The sequence below is a fragment of the Alosa pseudoharengus genome, unplaced genomic scaffold (genome assembly GCF_046254945.1).
Source record: "Alosa pseudoharengus isolate Yale_2024_CS ecotype anadromous, Long Island Sound unplaced genomic scaffold, YU_APseudo_1.1 YU_APseudo_1.1_scf_14, whole genome shotgun sequence".
NCBI lineage: Eukaryota > Metazoa > Chordata > Actinopteri > Clupeiformes > Clupeidae > Alosa > Alosa pseudoharengus.
Window position 1 is genome coordinate 20265741 of NW_027468609.1, and position 17694 is coordinate 20283434.

The following is a 17694-nucleotide window of genomic DNA, read 5'->3' on the forward strand; positions in this document are numbered from 1 at the left end:
TACATAATTTTTCAATCTCAATCGTTTTAACGTGTGTTTCCCTTTACATCTGTAGTAGCCTGAAGTACCTCAACTTGCTCTACTTTTTAAACCTCTCAACTGCACCCACGCTGTCCATTAAGTTTAGGTGTAGTGAGAGTACATGACTCAGAGGAGGGGGGGGGGAGAGATGCAGAGAGAGAGAGAAAGAAAGACAGAGAGAGATGCAGAGAGAAAGAAAGAGAGAGAGGGGGAGGAAGAGAGAGAGGGAGAGGAAGAGAGAGGTACGAAGGACTGGCCATTCAGAGCCACATGAAAGAGGAAGGGCTAATTAATGTCCCTGCATCTTTGGTATTCAGAGAAACCCAGGTGCAGCTCCACCACCACAAAGAAAAGGGGGAAACACACACACACACACACACACACACACACACACGCACGCACAAAAAGGTACATGAATCCATAGATGAACACCTCCACACAAAGCAAACTGGCAAGCCAATTAGGCATGGTATGCATGTACTGTATATACACACAATATACATATTGTTTTTCCCAGAGACAATACTAGTCTACACACCAGTAGTGAGAACACATATGGATGCCCCACCAGTTTTTAAATATTGACGTCCTAATGTAGGCAGTGATTATGCTGTTCTTGTTATTTTTGTAGTAATTCCCATTTTCAAAAAGTGTGCATAGTGTTGTTTTGAAACATATCACTTATTACTGCCTTTGGGAATATTAATATCTTGACAACAAGCAAATAATGATTAATACCATTCAAAAGCAATTTCTGCATTTGATGTTAAAATGACAAATCCTTTATCTCAATGGCTGCACCCGTCTTTGCCTTTTACCCAAATAGTGCACAGCACACAACATAGGTTGCATGGCCTGAGTATGTTAACAACAGTAACATCGCTCATATTCAAATAAATGGTGCTCCGTACTCTCTCTCTCTGGTGACAGAGCACAACAATAGGGAGAGTGGCGGTGGCGCTGGCAGCAGGAAAGGCGCATTTAGAAGCCTTTTCATTATTCATTAGAGCTTTGAGTTGTCGTCGTTGTCGTCAGTGAAATGTGGGGGAGAGACGCACAGCACTGCCCACCGGGCTTCTGACAAGGCACGGGGCAGTCGGGGGCGAAAAAAAACATTCTGCTTTTAAGTTATTTATTTGACTCTTGTCTGAAAAAGAGAAACACACACAGATGTGCACACACACACACACACACACACACACACAAAAGACATGCTGGCATGGAGTAATTACTAAATTATAGGTTGCTATGGGGACAGATGGTCTTCTTTGTAGAACAGCAACATCAAGGCGCTCCACTCCAGGCCTGTAACACCCCCCAAATACACTAAAATACTCACAAACACAAATCTGCACACACACATGCACATACATACATACATACATACATACCACATACATACATACATACTGTACACACACAGACACACACACACACACACACAACAACAACACCAATCTCAGGACTCAACCTTAGCTCAACAAAAACAGTTACAAAATGATGGACAACAACATAAACGACACGTTGAAGTCTAACATAGATAATATAATCCACAATCACATAATACGAAAAATCTTATTATCATAAACATTAGACATAATTTGACACATAATTTGACGCCGGTCATTATTGGGAAAATAAGTCCCGACAGGGCGAACCGGACCCGCAGCGGAGGGGTCTTGTTCCGCCCTGAAGGGACTTATTTTCCCATAATGACCAGCGTTTTATACATTATCCCGTTTATTATACGGCTACTTGCCAAAACGAAAAAATAAACTCCACGATATGTCTCTTTACACTTATTTGCTACCGTTTCGTCGTGGCTTTTGCTGAGAAACAAATAGTTCGCAACAAACGCTGAATTTGAATCAAACATTCTTTAGAACACAGCTGATCAACCGTCTGCTTTCACTTTTGAATGAAGTTCCAATGCAAGAAGTGACCGGACTACTTGCGGAGTGATATGATCAGCAGCACAAAACCCGTTGCCATTGACAGCGGTAATTATATGTTTGCAGCGGTAATTACATGAAATCCCATTCAAGTCAATGGAGCGTTCTACTAGCATTGTGTATAATATATATATATATATATATATATATATATATATATATTAATTTGCTCCGCAGAAACAGGGTTTGTCTTCTCAATGTGTCAGCAAAACAGAAAGTTCGGTCATCCATCAGCTTTTCACAACACCAGGCTGGACAGAGCAGTCAGATTCTACTAGTACTAGTATACTAGTCTAGTGCTAGTCTTTTTTAGGATAAACTTGACATCACCCTGCTCAAATGTTCCTGATTCCAGGTAACTAATGCAGCAGACGGACACAGACAGACAGACAGACAGACACACACAACACACATAAAGAAACACCCCAAACACTAGAAAGACACACACACACACACACACACACACACACACACACACACACACACACACACACACACACACACACACACACACACACACACACACACACACACACACACACACACACACACACACACACACACACACACACACACACACACACACACACACACAGAAAGAGAGAGAGAGAAAGAGGGGAGAGAGAGAGTACACACATCATTCTATTCATGGGCAAAAAATAAACAGATGGTCATTTATCATCTCATCTAACTAACAAACACTGCAGAAGAACAGCAGGACAGTGGTGAGTCAACATCCGTTTGTGGATGTACCCCACCTGCCAGAGGTGTGCAGGAAGAACCCATAACAAAACAACATCCCTGGAAATTGTCCCATGGACAGACGCTCAGTCTGTCATCTGAGCCTCTTAACAAGTGTAGCCTAAACAAGGAACACAAACCTGGTCAACACCGCAGCCGTGGAACAAGGAAATAGGTACCACATCACCACAAGTGCTCTAAAAATGCACCAGAACGTATTCAATGTAACAGTGTTCTAAAAGTACACAGTGTTCTAAAAGTGAACACAAAACTATTCAACACCTATTTAACAGTGCTTTAAAAGGGAACAGGTATATGCAAGATTTGTGTGAGTTTCAAAAAAATGAAATGCCTTACATGGCTTTTCATTTTGTGAAATAATATCAATTATTTATGAAGGAATACTTCTATACAAAAAGTTGCCCATCAAATATTTGGTGAATTAAAAAAAAAAAAATAATAATAAATAAATCAGCCAAGTATTCAAACAACAATAGATTACTAATATAAAGGTAGTTTTGTTAGTGTGCAAGCAGTGAAACTTTTTTCTTGTTGATTGATGCATTCATTTTATTGTGGACCATAATTTTTTAAAGGGAAGGATATTTCCCTGACACTCTCATACACACTGTAACTGCTTTCAGTCCATGTTCAAAATTTGACCAGTAATCCAGACTATACTGTAAGGGTCTCACTTCACTTTCAGCTACAAGTCCAATGGCTACAAATCCTGTTACCCCCAGCTACTAGGTCAATGCAAATGGATCTAATTAAAGAAACACCCCTCAGTTATTCTAATGATCTTTACTATTCTCTTCTTTTATTTTAATTTGTTTGCCTTGCCAAGCCTCTTAGATACAGCTTCAACATCATCTTTGTGAGAAACATATTGAGGGGCAGATGTATAACACTGGTGCCCAGTTTAGCCGTTAATTTGCTGCAACTTGAACCTAAAATCATAGCAAAACAGCTTTATATACAGCTTTAGGATTCCTAAATTAGGAATGTCCAGTTGTGTGCATGTTGCAGGAACAGATTTTTTTTTTTTTTAAGCAATGTGCTCTAGCCTCAGGTGCCCATGGAGCAGAATCACAGAATCAGCAGGAGGCTCTGTCAAACACTCTTTTTTGACTCTGACTAAGATGCTGTGCATCGAAATGTTAGTCTGTCATTAGTCTGAAAAAGCTATTTGTGTGCTCTGCTCCTTTCCTGGGTTCAGTCATTTGAAGTGGTCCAGGGCCCGCTGCTTTGTTTTTCTCTACTTATGCATTCACAGGAGAGACAAGGGAGTTTCGCACAGAGCTGCTGATTAGGTAGGCAGCAGGTATAGTCAAGATTGCACTTCCATGAAGAATGGAAGAGGCACTACATTCCAATAATAATAATAAACTTTAAGAATGCAGCTCAAAGTGCTTTACATTTGAAGCATGTAACACAATAATAGTCAGTCAGTCATTATCAATCACTTTTCTTCATTGCTGGGGCCGTTTATGATCCACTCAGCAACATATCAAAAATATAGAAAAATAGCATGTCATAAGACTGGCAGCCTTAACCCTTTACCCCCCCCATAAGCACGCCATATGGCAACTGTGGCAAGGAAAAACTCCCATATTCCAGGAAGAAACCTTGAGCAGAACCTGACTTAATAGGGGGAGCCCATCTGCTTCTGACTGGCTGCACCCTCCAATGGCAGCAGATGTAGAATAATCTGAAAAAGTAGTCTACAGGATAAGAATCCTTTGTGGTTGATAAGATATTAAAAGCTCAGATATATATGAAGGTGCTATGCCATTCAGAGCTTTGTAAGTAATTAACCCAGTACACTACGGGTGACCCGTATTCGGGCAAATACAGTGCCCCCCACCTCCCCCCAACAACCCCCATGCATTTCTTTGCACCTTATCATGAACTACCATAGTCATGCTATATACCATTTTAAAGCTGAGAAACTCAAGAATCGATATATGTAAAGCTTTCCATGAATTAACATATATTTCGTGTGTAAAATATAAGTTTATCCCGATATATAACATATCAGAATACCCCCCTCCACCACCCCCCAAAGTTGCTGCGTTCATATTTTGTCACTTGTCTGTATGGCCGTACCAATAAGTTAGCCCAGCATGCTTGGTCTTGAAATTTTCGTAAGAATCCATAGATGTAAAATATCTACATTGTTATATTGCCAATATATTGAGTAGTTGTACACGCCAGTACAAACAAAACAGATACATACGAAAAGAAGCGAAGTAAACACTTATTTTTCGCGGAAATCCAGATATTTCGGTTTTACTTCCATTATTGTCGCTGGATTCACGGTACTCCGCGTGTTCACGAGGCTCTTCTGATTCCATCGATACCCATTACATGTCTGTAGGACCAATGAGAGTCGAGATAGATGCCATCAAAGCCAATGAGTCACGTAAGCGATGAATCTGACAACCAGTCTTTGAATGGTCATAGCGCTGCGTCTGAGTGAGCCAATGAGATGGGACCTAGATGTCCGTGTAGCCAATGAGGAGAGCTTTCTTTAGACATGTGACACATCGTCCCATTCTACTTCCCTGTCGGCTAAACTCAAGGCGCATAGCCCATGCGTAACCAGATTCCGAAGCAGTGGTTTGGAAGTTTGTTACTAAACAAGCAAGAGACATGTTTTTGAAGGTTTTTGTTCGTAAAACATGCCAAAGAGACAAAAAAAAGACGAAACATGTCGAAGAACCCGAGGACATTGAAGATCTGGAGGACATCGATGAAGGAGAAGAAAGCATTTTCTCGGAATGCGACTCCGAGGAGGAGCAGAACTTTTTAGCTGGGAAGGACCCCGATTTTGAGCTGTGAGTAGACTACTTATATCCATATACAGTTACAGATACAGTTTAGTTTGCTTTTGTAATGTTTAGTGCATAGTTTTTCATTTAGCTTTGTTTCATAGTGTGAACAGTGTGAACAGTGTTCTGGTACCTGGGGGGAGGGGAGTTAGGTGAGAATGCAGTGTGTGTTTGTGTGTGTGTGTGTGTGTGTGTGTGTGTAAAAGAGAGAGCAGGGGGAGGTGTGACCTGAGTACACACATTTATATCATTTGTGTAAGTTGTTGGGAAGGGTTTTCATATACTTTAGTGGGTCTGAGCCTAACTTCCATCTGTACAATTGTTTCAGTGACAGCGATGAAGACTGGGCCCCGCCAAGCAAAAAAACAAGAGCTGAGGATCCTGTGTCTGAGGAAGAGGAGCCGGTGGCCGAGACTATTTCAGTTGTTCATAACACGTTCCATTTTGTTGACCGTGGTTGCCAACACAAATACATTTCTATTGCATTGAATGTGAATCATTTGATGTTTCGTTTGCCAGGGTATTGCTATTTTTTACCTTTGTTTCATTTTATAATACAAATGTTCACTGCATTACCTTGTTTGTCCTTTTTTCATGGAAATCTCAAAGGCGTAGGAGCAAAAGTAAGAGTTTCAGGTCAGATAATGCTTCTCTGGACTCATGGCACAGCCACTGCAAAGCACTCCAGGTACAAGCAACATGACACAGAGAGTGTAACCTTTCATTTGACACCAAGATCATGGTTCTACATAAAGGGGTTCTTGTATAGGAAGCATTTTAGTTTTGGGTAACCAAAGGTCCTTTTGGAGTCTCCAAATGGACACTTAGCAAAACGCATGTGTATGCCCACACAAATATGGGTCCCACACAGTCATACATCATCCTATAAGGATCTACTTTGACATACAGATTCACAAGACCTGGTAGTGGGCCTCAGTGGTGTTTTCAAGAGAAAATAAGTGACCAAGAGGGCAGAATGTGGTCATTTCTAGAGATGTACATAACCGCCTATAAAAAAAACTATCATTCTACCCTTTGCCACTCTCTGATAGTTCATCACACAGTCAATCTATTGGTACCAAAAAATTCTACAAGGCCTTAGCTTTCCAAAGAGGTCAGGCACTTGATTGTAAGTCAAAGTATGTGGCAACAGGGCCATTTTAAGTAGGCGGTGTGCAATTTCGAGGAAAAACTCAAAATAGGGGTGGAAATGTATAAGGTTAACATAACCTTAAAATCAATTCTATAGGAAATAGGGAGCCAGTGCAGTTCAGCCAACACAGGGGTGATGTTTCCCTCTTCTTGGTCTTAGTTAAAAGTCTAGCCGCAGAGTTCTGTATGAGTGCCAATTTCTTTAGATGTTTTTTGGGAAGACCAGTGAAAAGTGCATTGCAGTAGTCTAACCTGCTAGTGATAAAGGCATTAATTAGTTTTTCTGCATCTTGTTGAGTTAAAAAGGGCCGCACTTTGGCAATGTTTCTCAAGTGGAAATAGGCTGTCTGAGTAAGAATAGGTCTGTCACCATACATGCCACACATAAATATTTTAGCTGAGCTTGTACTTTTACACCTCGGCACCTTTCTATCTGTCCAGTGACGTGTCAGCAGTGGAAAAGTCCAACTTCAAAAAGTAAAAGTCCTGCCACATTTTTGGTCCAACCATTCACTTCAGCAAGGTCAGCTAATTAGTGAAATCACCTGTGTTAAATGCACAGGTAGAACCAATACATAGCAGGACTTTTACTTTCTGAAGCCGAACTTTTACATCTCTGGAAAAGTGCCGTACGAAACCCGCAAAAGAACTATTAAAAGACACTTAAAAGTGTGCAGTCAATATTCATCTGCACCATGATGGCAAAAACTGTATTCAGGGTCAAAATCTGGTTGCAGAGTAGAGTAGGAAATCAGGAAATACAAAAGATCCTTTCTTTCCAAGAACAAAAACCGTATTCCCAGAAGAACATACTAATCTCTGAAAAGAACCCCCGACACACACACACACACACACACACACACAAACACAACCCCCAACGTGCTGCTCTCAAAAAATTAACTTTTAACTCAATTTCTCAAACAATAGCTGAATCCCCAAGGTACCTTATCCAAATCAATGTAGTGAAATTAGACATGTAATTACTCTATACTCAGTGCACTGAATACTCCGGCAATGTGGGAGACACAGGCTATTCAGTAGTCGATTCAGACCACAGGACCTGCTTACAATCCAATACAGGATTCACACCGGACCACAGGATCCCATGAAATAAGACAGGTCGTAAAAAACACAAGTGAACTGAAATCAAACTTACAACATGAAGTCCTGCTCCCAGCACGGCTGGTCTCCACGCACAGTGATGGTGGTGCTTTTGACATTCTGGACCTTCAGTGTGACATAAGCATTAAACTTATCTGCAAAGAAACAGAGAGAGAAGACCGTTATCCCATGTCTATCCATATGTAGTTAATATTGACGTCATCACTGAGATACTAAATGTGGTCTTAAAAAACTATTTCTAATCGTGAGAATGAGAATTACATCGATCTTTGAGAATAACGTTGAGATGTAGTATCGGACATATTTAAGAACAGAATGACAGTTACAGCAGGATAATAGGGTGACAAATCTATAATAATATACAGTAAAGTGAGAACCAAAAACAATAGGACAGTGGATAGGAATGAAAGACTGAGTTAACATGTGTCAAATATGCGGATGTGCCAGTGTGTGTACGTGCACGTGTGTATAGGCCTATGCAGTATGTATGTGTGTGTGTACTGTATGTGTGTATGTGTGTGTGTGTGTGTGTTTGTGTTTGTGTGTTTGTGTGTGTATGTGTGCGCGCATGTGTGTGTGTGTGTGTGTGTCTGTGTGTTGTGCGCGCTTGTGTGTGTGTGTGCGTGTATGGCAGGATGAGTGAAAGTGATGCTACTGGACAGAGATTAGTCTGGATCCCCTCCCCCACCACCCTAGAGCCGACCTCAGTAATCTCCACTCGGAGCTCAAAACCGCAGATACCACATATCAGCTCTCCTCCTCCAGACCTGCCTGTAGCCATCCATCCATCCATCCATCCATCCATCCATCTCTTTCTTTTACTCCTCTTTTTCCTACTGCTTATTGCTCTTCTTTCTTTTTCTCTCACACACATATACACACATTCCTCTGTCCCTCCTCTCCCACAACTCTGTGTGTGTATGTGTCTGTATGTGTCTGTGTATGTAGAGAGAGAGAGAGAGAGAGAGAGAGAGAGAGAGAGAGAGAGAGAGAGAAAGAGAAAGAGAAAGAGAAAGAGAAAGAGAAAGAGAGAGGCAGTATAGACGTGTGGGAATGTACGTTAGTATTATGTGGGGTCCATTTGCAGGTCTCTTTAAGGACATATACTATATTTTGAGTAAATCCACTTCAGACAGCAGACAGCTTCAAGCTTCTTTCCAGACACAAATTTGTACAGCTTTCCTATTTGTGCAATTCTACGCAACACCTATGAGTCAGAATTACACAGGTTCACAAAACCACTCACTCTAATCAGGGAGAGAACTCCAACTCCAATCAGGGGAATGTTTTCCAGTTGCACAAAATGGAAAAATCTGTTTTTACAAAGGTCAGTGAGAACATTATACTATACAGACAGAACAGTTATTAAATTAAATTAAATGAAATTAAATTGACTCAGTCACATCTGCGGTTTGACTGGACTGTGTCAGAGTGACATAACTGAGGGAGGGACTGAGAAAAAGACAACGTTCTGGTTCTGGTGAGCTTTTTTTCTGCATCTCACCAGATACCTGCAGAACAGCCCACAGCCTCTTCCAAAATGGAAGCTGGCCGGCACATCACAGTGCAGCCACCCTGCAGTGAGTTACACAGCAACCGGGGAGGGATTATTGCAACAGTGACATAACCCGTCCTTCAAACACCCACCCTACACACACTCACACACACTCTCACACACTCTCACACACTCTCACACACTCTCACACACTCTCACACACTCTCACACACACACACACACACACACACACACACACACACACACACACACACACACACACACACACACACACACACACACACACACACACACACACACACACACACACACACACACAAACTCCCACTCCCTCACACCAATTCTCATTTCCTGCAAAGGCCAGACAGGGAAGCAGGCTTGGCTGGAGTGGGGGGTGGGGGTGGGATGTTGGGGCAGGAGGGGTCGACACGTGCCAACAGCTGTGCCCTGCCCACTGCCGTGCCTCTGGCTACCCCAAGCAATATGCGGTCAGGCGCTGTGGGATTAAGAGTCGACCGGACAAATCAGATCGCTGATGCCATCACACAAACGCCAACCCACGCGCACACACGTTACACGGTTGCACGTCCGCATAACAGTCCACTGCGGGCTAAGCGCCTGGATCTCGCTCCCAGAGGCAGAGTCATAAAATGGCCCTCGGCTGTTGCACTACACTCAATAGAGAGGGACGCCTCTCTCTCTCTCTCTCTCTCGCTCTCTCTCTCTCTCTCTTTCTTTCTCTGTCTATTTCGGACCAACACAAAACACCTTCCACTGTAGTTATAATGTCAACAGAAAAGCATATGGTGAGAAGAGAGGGGTGAAAAGAAAAATGAGACCATTCGCATCCGCTTATGAGAGGCGCCAGAGATCATAATAGACAATAGAATTATTTGGAAATGATTCTGTGTGTGCTGAAAGACAGACACTTTCCATTAAATTACTGCAGGCAAACTAGAGTCATCCAAATTATATTTAAAGAAACCAGGCCACCCATTAGGCACCATTAACAACACTTTTCCAAGCAAATGGCACTCGGTCATTGAATAAAAGGAAAGCCTGTTCAATGTAAACATGCCACACTCAGAATACCCTTAAGCATCTCTCCCCAGAGACTGAGCATATCCCTCTTATGCCCAAAGGGACGTGTGTGTGTGTGTGTGTGTGTTGGAGAACTGCTATTGCCTCAATATGATAAGGACAGTAACCAGATGTCTCAAGCCTGCAAAGGCTACACACACACACACACACACACACACACACACACACACGGAAATAAGGGACAATATCTCCACAGCTGTCTCCATACCTAAGCTGCCAATACCCAACACTATCCATCAATATTAAGCCTCGATAGCTAACCTTAAAGGAGAAGTTCGGTGTGAAATTGACCTTAGCTGTACTGAAAGATGTTGCCGAGTACTCACATGTGTCCAATAGGCACCTTCGCTCACCGGTGAGCGAAGGTGCCTATTGGACACATGTAAGTACTCGGCAACATCTTTCAGTACAGCTAAGGTCAATTTCACACCGAACTTCTCCTTTAAGTAAACTGTCAACTCACTTACCCGGAGTTGCTCCAAGGGCACGGTCCCTGTAATTGCTTCACTGAACTACCTGACTGTAGCTAGTTCTGTGAATCGTTCTGGTTGAGAGCTTCTGCTAAATGACATAATGTAATGTATTGTAATGTAATTTAATGTAATGAAAGCAAGACTCGAGTTCCTAAAAGGAAGATCACCGAAAAACCAACCAGAGAAAGAAAAAAAAAAAAAAAATTCATATATATATATATATATATATATATTATATATATATATTATATAAACTTCAATGTCTGTATAGGGGCCGTTTCTAGCCTACTACATTTGGATGGTCAGGTAGAAATTTTGGGTGGGCAACATAGCAAAGCGGTCAAATTGGAACACAAAACACAAACAAACAAAAAAAATCGGTACTCCCTAGCTCGAGTTGCTGCAGCCAACAGCCAGGGATGGGCAGTTTTTCTAAAACATGTCTTTAAAATAATTATTTCAAATACAAAATAGTATTTTGTCATTTGTATTTTATGTTGTTGAAGAAAATGGCTTCATATTTTGTATCAAAATATTTTATAAGTGTGTATTTTTGTAGTTGGTATTTTTGGTAAAACCAATAGCCTGACTGGTGCTGACTGAGTAATTTGCCCAGACTTGTGATCATAATATTGAGATTCAGGAAGAGGATACAGTGCAAGATGAGTAACTTGTAGGTTGCTCACACACACAAAATACACTCCCTCTCATATCCTCAAGTTTCTTGAGAACTTTAATCATCCAATCGGAACACAACCGGTTATGTGGTTGCCCTGCAACATTGCTCAATCTGGGCATGCATTGACAATTTCAGAGACTTGTCTCCATTTTGTATCGCTTGACATACACTCATACAGTATTTAGGCTATGAGATGTAACAGGCAGGTTAGCATAGTTGATCTGTAGCATATCATAGCATAGATGATCTGTTGACTGTTTGCAGGTTATGGCATGTTTCTCATTGGCAGAGAAAAGCTGTTGCTCTCAAGCATGGTCCACTTAATCAACAGAGTCAGTGTACTGATGAAGGACACATATGGAAGGTTTGTAAAGTGATATCATGCTCCCTTTAAAGAGTATTTTTAGTACTTTCAAAATACAAAAATACAGTATTTTATTTTGATACATGGTGTGGCTAATGTATTTTGTAGTTTATTTTGATACACTTAAAATTAGGCTATTTTATATTTTATTTAAAAATACATTTTGATGTATTTTTGCCCATCCCTGCCAACAGCTAGAGCAGCCAGGCAACTACAGTGCACTCTGGGGGCATCTTTGGGGCCCCTGCCTAGAGCAGACCCTGATGTTTGTGTTTTCTTCGTCTTCTCTTTCAGATGTTGACTCTAATGATCAGTTTGTTCAGCTCACATGACGACGAGGCTGAGCCCAATATCTGGATGACATCAGCGCAAAATGGACATGGAAGAGAAGAGTCAGAATGTTATACCCAGGAAGTACAGCTCAGTGAGTTCTGAGTGAAGGGATGAGAGAGTGAGAGAAGGGGGAGAGAGGGAGGGAGAAAAAAGAGAGAGCGAGAGATGGTGTGTGTGTGTGTGTGTGTGTGTGTGGGGGGGCATCAGAATGACTCAGATTTTCTGATCAACTGAGAGGTTTTTCAGTGTGTGTGTGTGTGTGTGTGTGTGTGTGTGTGTGTGTGTGTGTGTGTGTGTGTGTGTGTGTCTTCAGTAAAGTAGACAAAGATGCACGATCACATCCCCACGTGGCTGTTCCAGGAGTCTTCATGCATTATTGCTGCATTTTTTCATTTTTTCGATCAGTCAAAGAAGCGTAGCGAAGGAGCAAAACATGACATTTCCGCATTCAGTCCCTCATCCATTATAAATGAATAATGGGAAAGGTTGCTGTATTCCACATACAGTACAAACACACAAACACACACACACAGATTCAGTGTTTCAGACTTTTTGTAAACTAACTTTTTTAGAGCCTGTTTAAAGGTATCCATATTGTCTTATGACTACTGTTCACCAAGTTATGATGACTTACAGTAATTTGTACATCAAAGATTCCTGAACAGCCATTATTCTGTATTGAACCCACTGTCCTATCGTCATAAACAGTTATGTCATAAATTTACAAGGCACACAATGTCCAATGATAGCACAGGATTTTGTTACGCCATGGCTAGAGCAAATATGTATATGTGCCTATAACTGATAACAATATGAAGATTTTACTGACATTAGATATATTGCACCATTATAACATGATGGTAATTTTGATACCACAGACGAATGAAGACCCAGTCAAACCAATGGTAGGAAAAAATATCAGGAACAGAGTTCTATTACAATGATGCGCATCAAAGGAGAGACAGCATGACTTCACCTAAAGATCCACCAGCTGCTCTAACTAGACAAGTAAATAGTCAGGGTTTAAGTATCCTTCCAGGCTGATGGGAGATGCCGTTGGTCAACCCATCTCACGTTGACTACACTGAATCTGACTCTAATTAGTGGCAACCTGGCAAACCGGAGCAGATAGCACTGACGCAGCCGTGCAGAACGGTGAAACACTGCAAAGTCATAATATTCCCTCTTATCTCTAAACACATAGTCACACATAGATATACACAGGTACAGTACAGGAACAGATTGAAATAACAACAGTCATCTCATATGTGGAAGAACATATGACAGAAACATCAGGACATATACCACTTATGAATATAAAAATCCTAAATTCTGAATCCAACATAACCATGTCATTGCAATAGACACATTCTTTCTAGTGTTTGACAAACACTAGAAAGAATGGGTCTATTGCAATGACATGGTTATGCTAATGTAACAAATGTGTAATACTGTTGGTGTAGTTATTAGCAATAGATTACTCAGGTCAATGCCTTAGTTTTACTGTACATTCAGTATACGAATAACTAATTTATTTTTAGTGAATGGCTCCCCAAGTACTGACGTTGTTGCTTTAAAGTCACTGCTAGTAACAGCCAGTAAAGATAACCTAAACATTATGTACATACTTAACATACGCGCATAAAAGATTTGGTGTGATTTCAGCAATCATCAAGTTTGCAGATATAGAGCACATATACACTTATCAACCCCCACCCCAACACGCCTGCTATTATGAGACTATATTATGCTCTGCTGCAATAAAATGTGCTTACAAGTGTATGCTCAGACAACAGTAACCAAACGCATCTGTGAAATTGGATTGTGAAATATTCACATCCTGGGGAGCAAGAAGGCAACTGTTGAGGAACGAAACCGAGGGCTCTTGCTTCCTTCCCAGCACTGTCTGCATCTATATGAAACAAAGGAGACACCTGCCTGCAATAAAAGCTCCCTAGCCACAAGCCTATTCTCTCTAGTGAGGCTGGGTGTTTACATTGGGGTCGGAAAGATGGTGGTGGTGGTGGTGGTGGGGCATGAGAGAGCAAAAGCCAGCAAGGCTTCAGGCTGCTGTTACCGCAAGTGGACTAAGTGTTTGCTCTATGCGGCCCGTGTCACAAAGGAAAGGCGGGGCAAGTAGAGCTTTTTAGCGGAGGGTCTGTTTCCAAGACATTTATCTCCGTGACGCACAGCTGCCGGCTCTACGTGTCTCAAGGGGGAAAAGAACTGACCACTGTGGTCATAAGATAACGTCTGTGCATGTGTGTGTCTATGTCAACTCTCACAGGTGGCCTAACTACTTGTCCAAAACTCAATTGGACATCTCTAACCAGGTCTGAAACCATTAAGTTGCGTGACAATGTATAGCAAAACCTCTGAAGAAGTTGAGACTTTAAATGAGGGTTCATTTCCTTCTCTGATGTGACCAAAATTCCACAATTGATTTATTGAAATATTGACAGGAGCATAATATTCATAATATTTAAAGGAATCGTGAAAGCTACTTTGAAAGACACTGACTGCCGATGACATTGATACATTATAATGTAATAACAGCTTTGTATTGTGTAGTCATTATCCCCATGGCTGACTTATCAGAGGTAATTGCAATGAACCGAACACATCTGAGGGGCATTCTAAGTACATGGTTTGTTGAATAAATAGCTTAACTCAGAATAAGTAGCTAACCCTTCCTCAAGAAAAGCCCTTTGGTTTTGTTTTGCTAAGAGAATAAAGCTGTATTGTTCCTCTATTAGCAGGTCTATTACTTATTAATTGAGTTCACTATTAAAGGTTAGTCAACTTGAAATACTAAGGTGTGTCTGGAATACAGATTAGTAGATTTTAACTGCAAAAAGGACCTGTTTCAGGAGTTCCTGGTCTACAAATATTAACCACTAGAAACTCACATTCACTAACTCATTTCCTGATGTAAACACATTTATTATTGACACTTTGCCACCCATCATACAAGCCAATCTTAAGTAAATGTAAATATTTGAGGTTATCTGAAATTGTCTGGATGTGTCATGCAAGCGTTCTTAACAAGCAATGTGGTTCTGGGTGAGCAGGTCTAAACACCACAGGTTATTAAAATCAGCTGTGTACACATGGCCGCATGCTAGAGGCCATAATGACTATGCTGTATCATTCAAAACATTGTCCCGTGGAATTGCTTGAAAGCACAGATGTAGTTAACTAATTACATTTCAGTTTAAAAAAAAAAAACTCCTCACAAAACAGTTAAATCACAATGAGTTTACGTTGTAGGAGTAAATTTATGGATTAGGCTAATCCCAGGGGAAGTGTTAAATCACTGAATAGAATGTTTTAGACCAAAACTCTTTGTTTACCTCTTTGCTTTGTCTGTCCACTGGGTTATGAGGTTACGGTGGTAAGTGGCTTACAAGAGGAAATGTGCTCTCTCTCACACACACACACACTTTCTCTCTTATTCTGTTGCTGCCTACGGGTTTTTCCACAGGTTGGGAATAGAATTACAGCCAGAGTCCACATGGCTCCTACACCAGTCATCTGGTACGCTGCCTCCTCCCTTGGCACGAGTCCAAAGGAGAAAGGTGCTTTAAGTACCTCAGTCGTGTGAGGGGTCATGATATTCGAATTACTGCAAGAGATTTTGTGATGACGAGAGACTATATTGCAAAGCTACCACTACCACTTTAATATACTAGCAAATCTTTCTACCAAACGTGAAATGATAGGCTTACTTTTTTCACGCAATGTCTAAACGTTTTTCTAAATCATTTAATCATGAAATCTAAAAGTTTGTCTACTTATTTTATTTGCCTGCTAGATGTGCCAAGTAACCCCCTATTAAGACAAGATTAAAGAGTCTTAAGATGATGGTCTCAGCCTCTAAGCTCAGGCATAACAAAAAAATAACTTGGTTTTAAAACACAACCCAAAACCAGTAGAACCAGTATACAATTTCATGTCTAATTACCATTACATACAACAATGTGTTTGGAACAAACAATACCAACACCACAACAATGCCAGAGTAATATGTCATGTTCAAAGAATTTGGAGTATTTGGTAGATAATATCAAACTTTACACAATGCACCTCGTAGAGTAGGCTACTGTGTGTCAGAGGCCTATGCAGAGTCCAAACTCATTACATACAACAATGTGTTTGGAACAAACAATACCAACACTACAACAATGCCAGTGTAATATATCATGTTCAAAGAATTTGGGGTATTTGGTAGATAATATCAAACGTTGCACAATGCACCTCGTAGAGTACTGTGTGTCAGGGGCCTATGCAGAGTCCAAACTCATCTGACAGTCACTACTTCCCAGTAAGGCGGTCAGAGGGTTTATGGGATAGGTGTGCACTGCAGTGGCCACAGAGCCGGGATTTGGACTGAGTGGAAGGGCGTGAGGATAAGGCTTAACCCGTGCTGATCTCTTGCTTACAAATCGAGGGGCGGGCGGCACGCCTTCAGTGAGGGAGGAGGAGACAGAGACAGAGCCAGAGCCTTGGGATTTACTCAACGCAGAATCAAATTACCAAATGAGCCATTACTCTCCCCGGACACCAGGACGCTGGGAATGCCAGGGGCTTATTGTTGGTTACATGAGAGGCAAATGTAATGGCTTACACTACAACTCAAAAGGCATGTATTGCATAGACCACAGTGCTCAGCAGTGCCTTAGCTGGATTTATATATTTTACTGGCCCATGACACACACACCCTTTCTCACATTTCTCCTTCTCTGTGTTGGCAACTAGCATGTGGATCGACTAGGAAGTCATCTTTCCATCTCTCTTCCATCAGGAAATTACTAAGCGACTTAAAAAGGAGCATCTTTTGCAAGGTATGAACGACCAGATAACATCAGAGTGCTCTAGCCACTCCGGGGATTGAGACTGTTCCTGGTTTCCTACAAAGACTTCCTCCTAACTACCATTCACCTGTAGCATACATGTACAGCATTGCTATCATATCATATTCATCTGCAACACTAGTTATACTAAAGTATGTCTGTAGAAGTGGTGTCAGTCCTGGGTGCCTCACATACAGTAGAGCCAATATTTCAGCTAGTTGTAATGGATGTATTGAGTGTCATTGTATCTCCCTGCAAATACTCTGTTAAATAAAGCTTTTGGAAAGTCAATAAACAATTCTTACCTGGAGGTCCATGGAGAACAGCTTTCTTTACTGAAAGAGAAAGAGAGAAACAAGTCAGTGGCAATCACTTAACAAAGGTACAAAAAGAAAAAAAACATGCTTGCTAATTTTTTTTTATCGCTAAAAGGCTTTGTGAATTACTCTCTGTCAAAATAATCCTAAAAAGAGTCATAAAGTTAAGGACCATTACATTCAAGAGTTTCTCCTAAATCCACTAGTTACATGCTACTTTTAGCTTAAGATTCTTT

The 17694-nt window shown here is 41.2% G+C and overlaps 1 protein-coding gene and 1 long non-coding RNA gene across 2 annotated transcripts in view; one reads left to right on the forward strand and one right to left on the reverse strand.

Moving 5' to 3' along the window:
* LOC143123017 (protein unc-13 homolog B-like) overlaps positions 1-17694 on the reverse strand; it is a 121444-nt gene that overhangs the window by 87370 nt on the left and 16380 nt on the right. The window contains exons 2-3 of the mRNA XM_076284111.1: positions 17447-17476; positions 7857-7956 (exon numbers count right to left, since the gene is read on the reverse strand). Coding sequence (XP_076140226.1) covers positions 7857-7956; positions 17447-17476 — 130 coding nt within the window. The remainder of the gene's footprint in view (positions 1-7856; positions 7957-17446; positions 17477-17694) is intronic.
* On the forward strand, positions 4539-6120 carry LOC143122456 (uncharacterized). The gene is made up of 2 exons (XR_012986685.1): positions 4539-5554; positions 5877-6120. It is a non-coding gene; the product is annotated as an uncharacterized LOC143122456 (long non-coding RNA).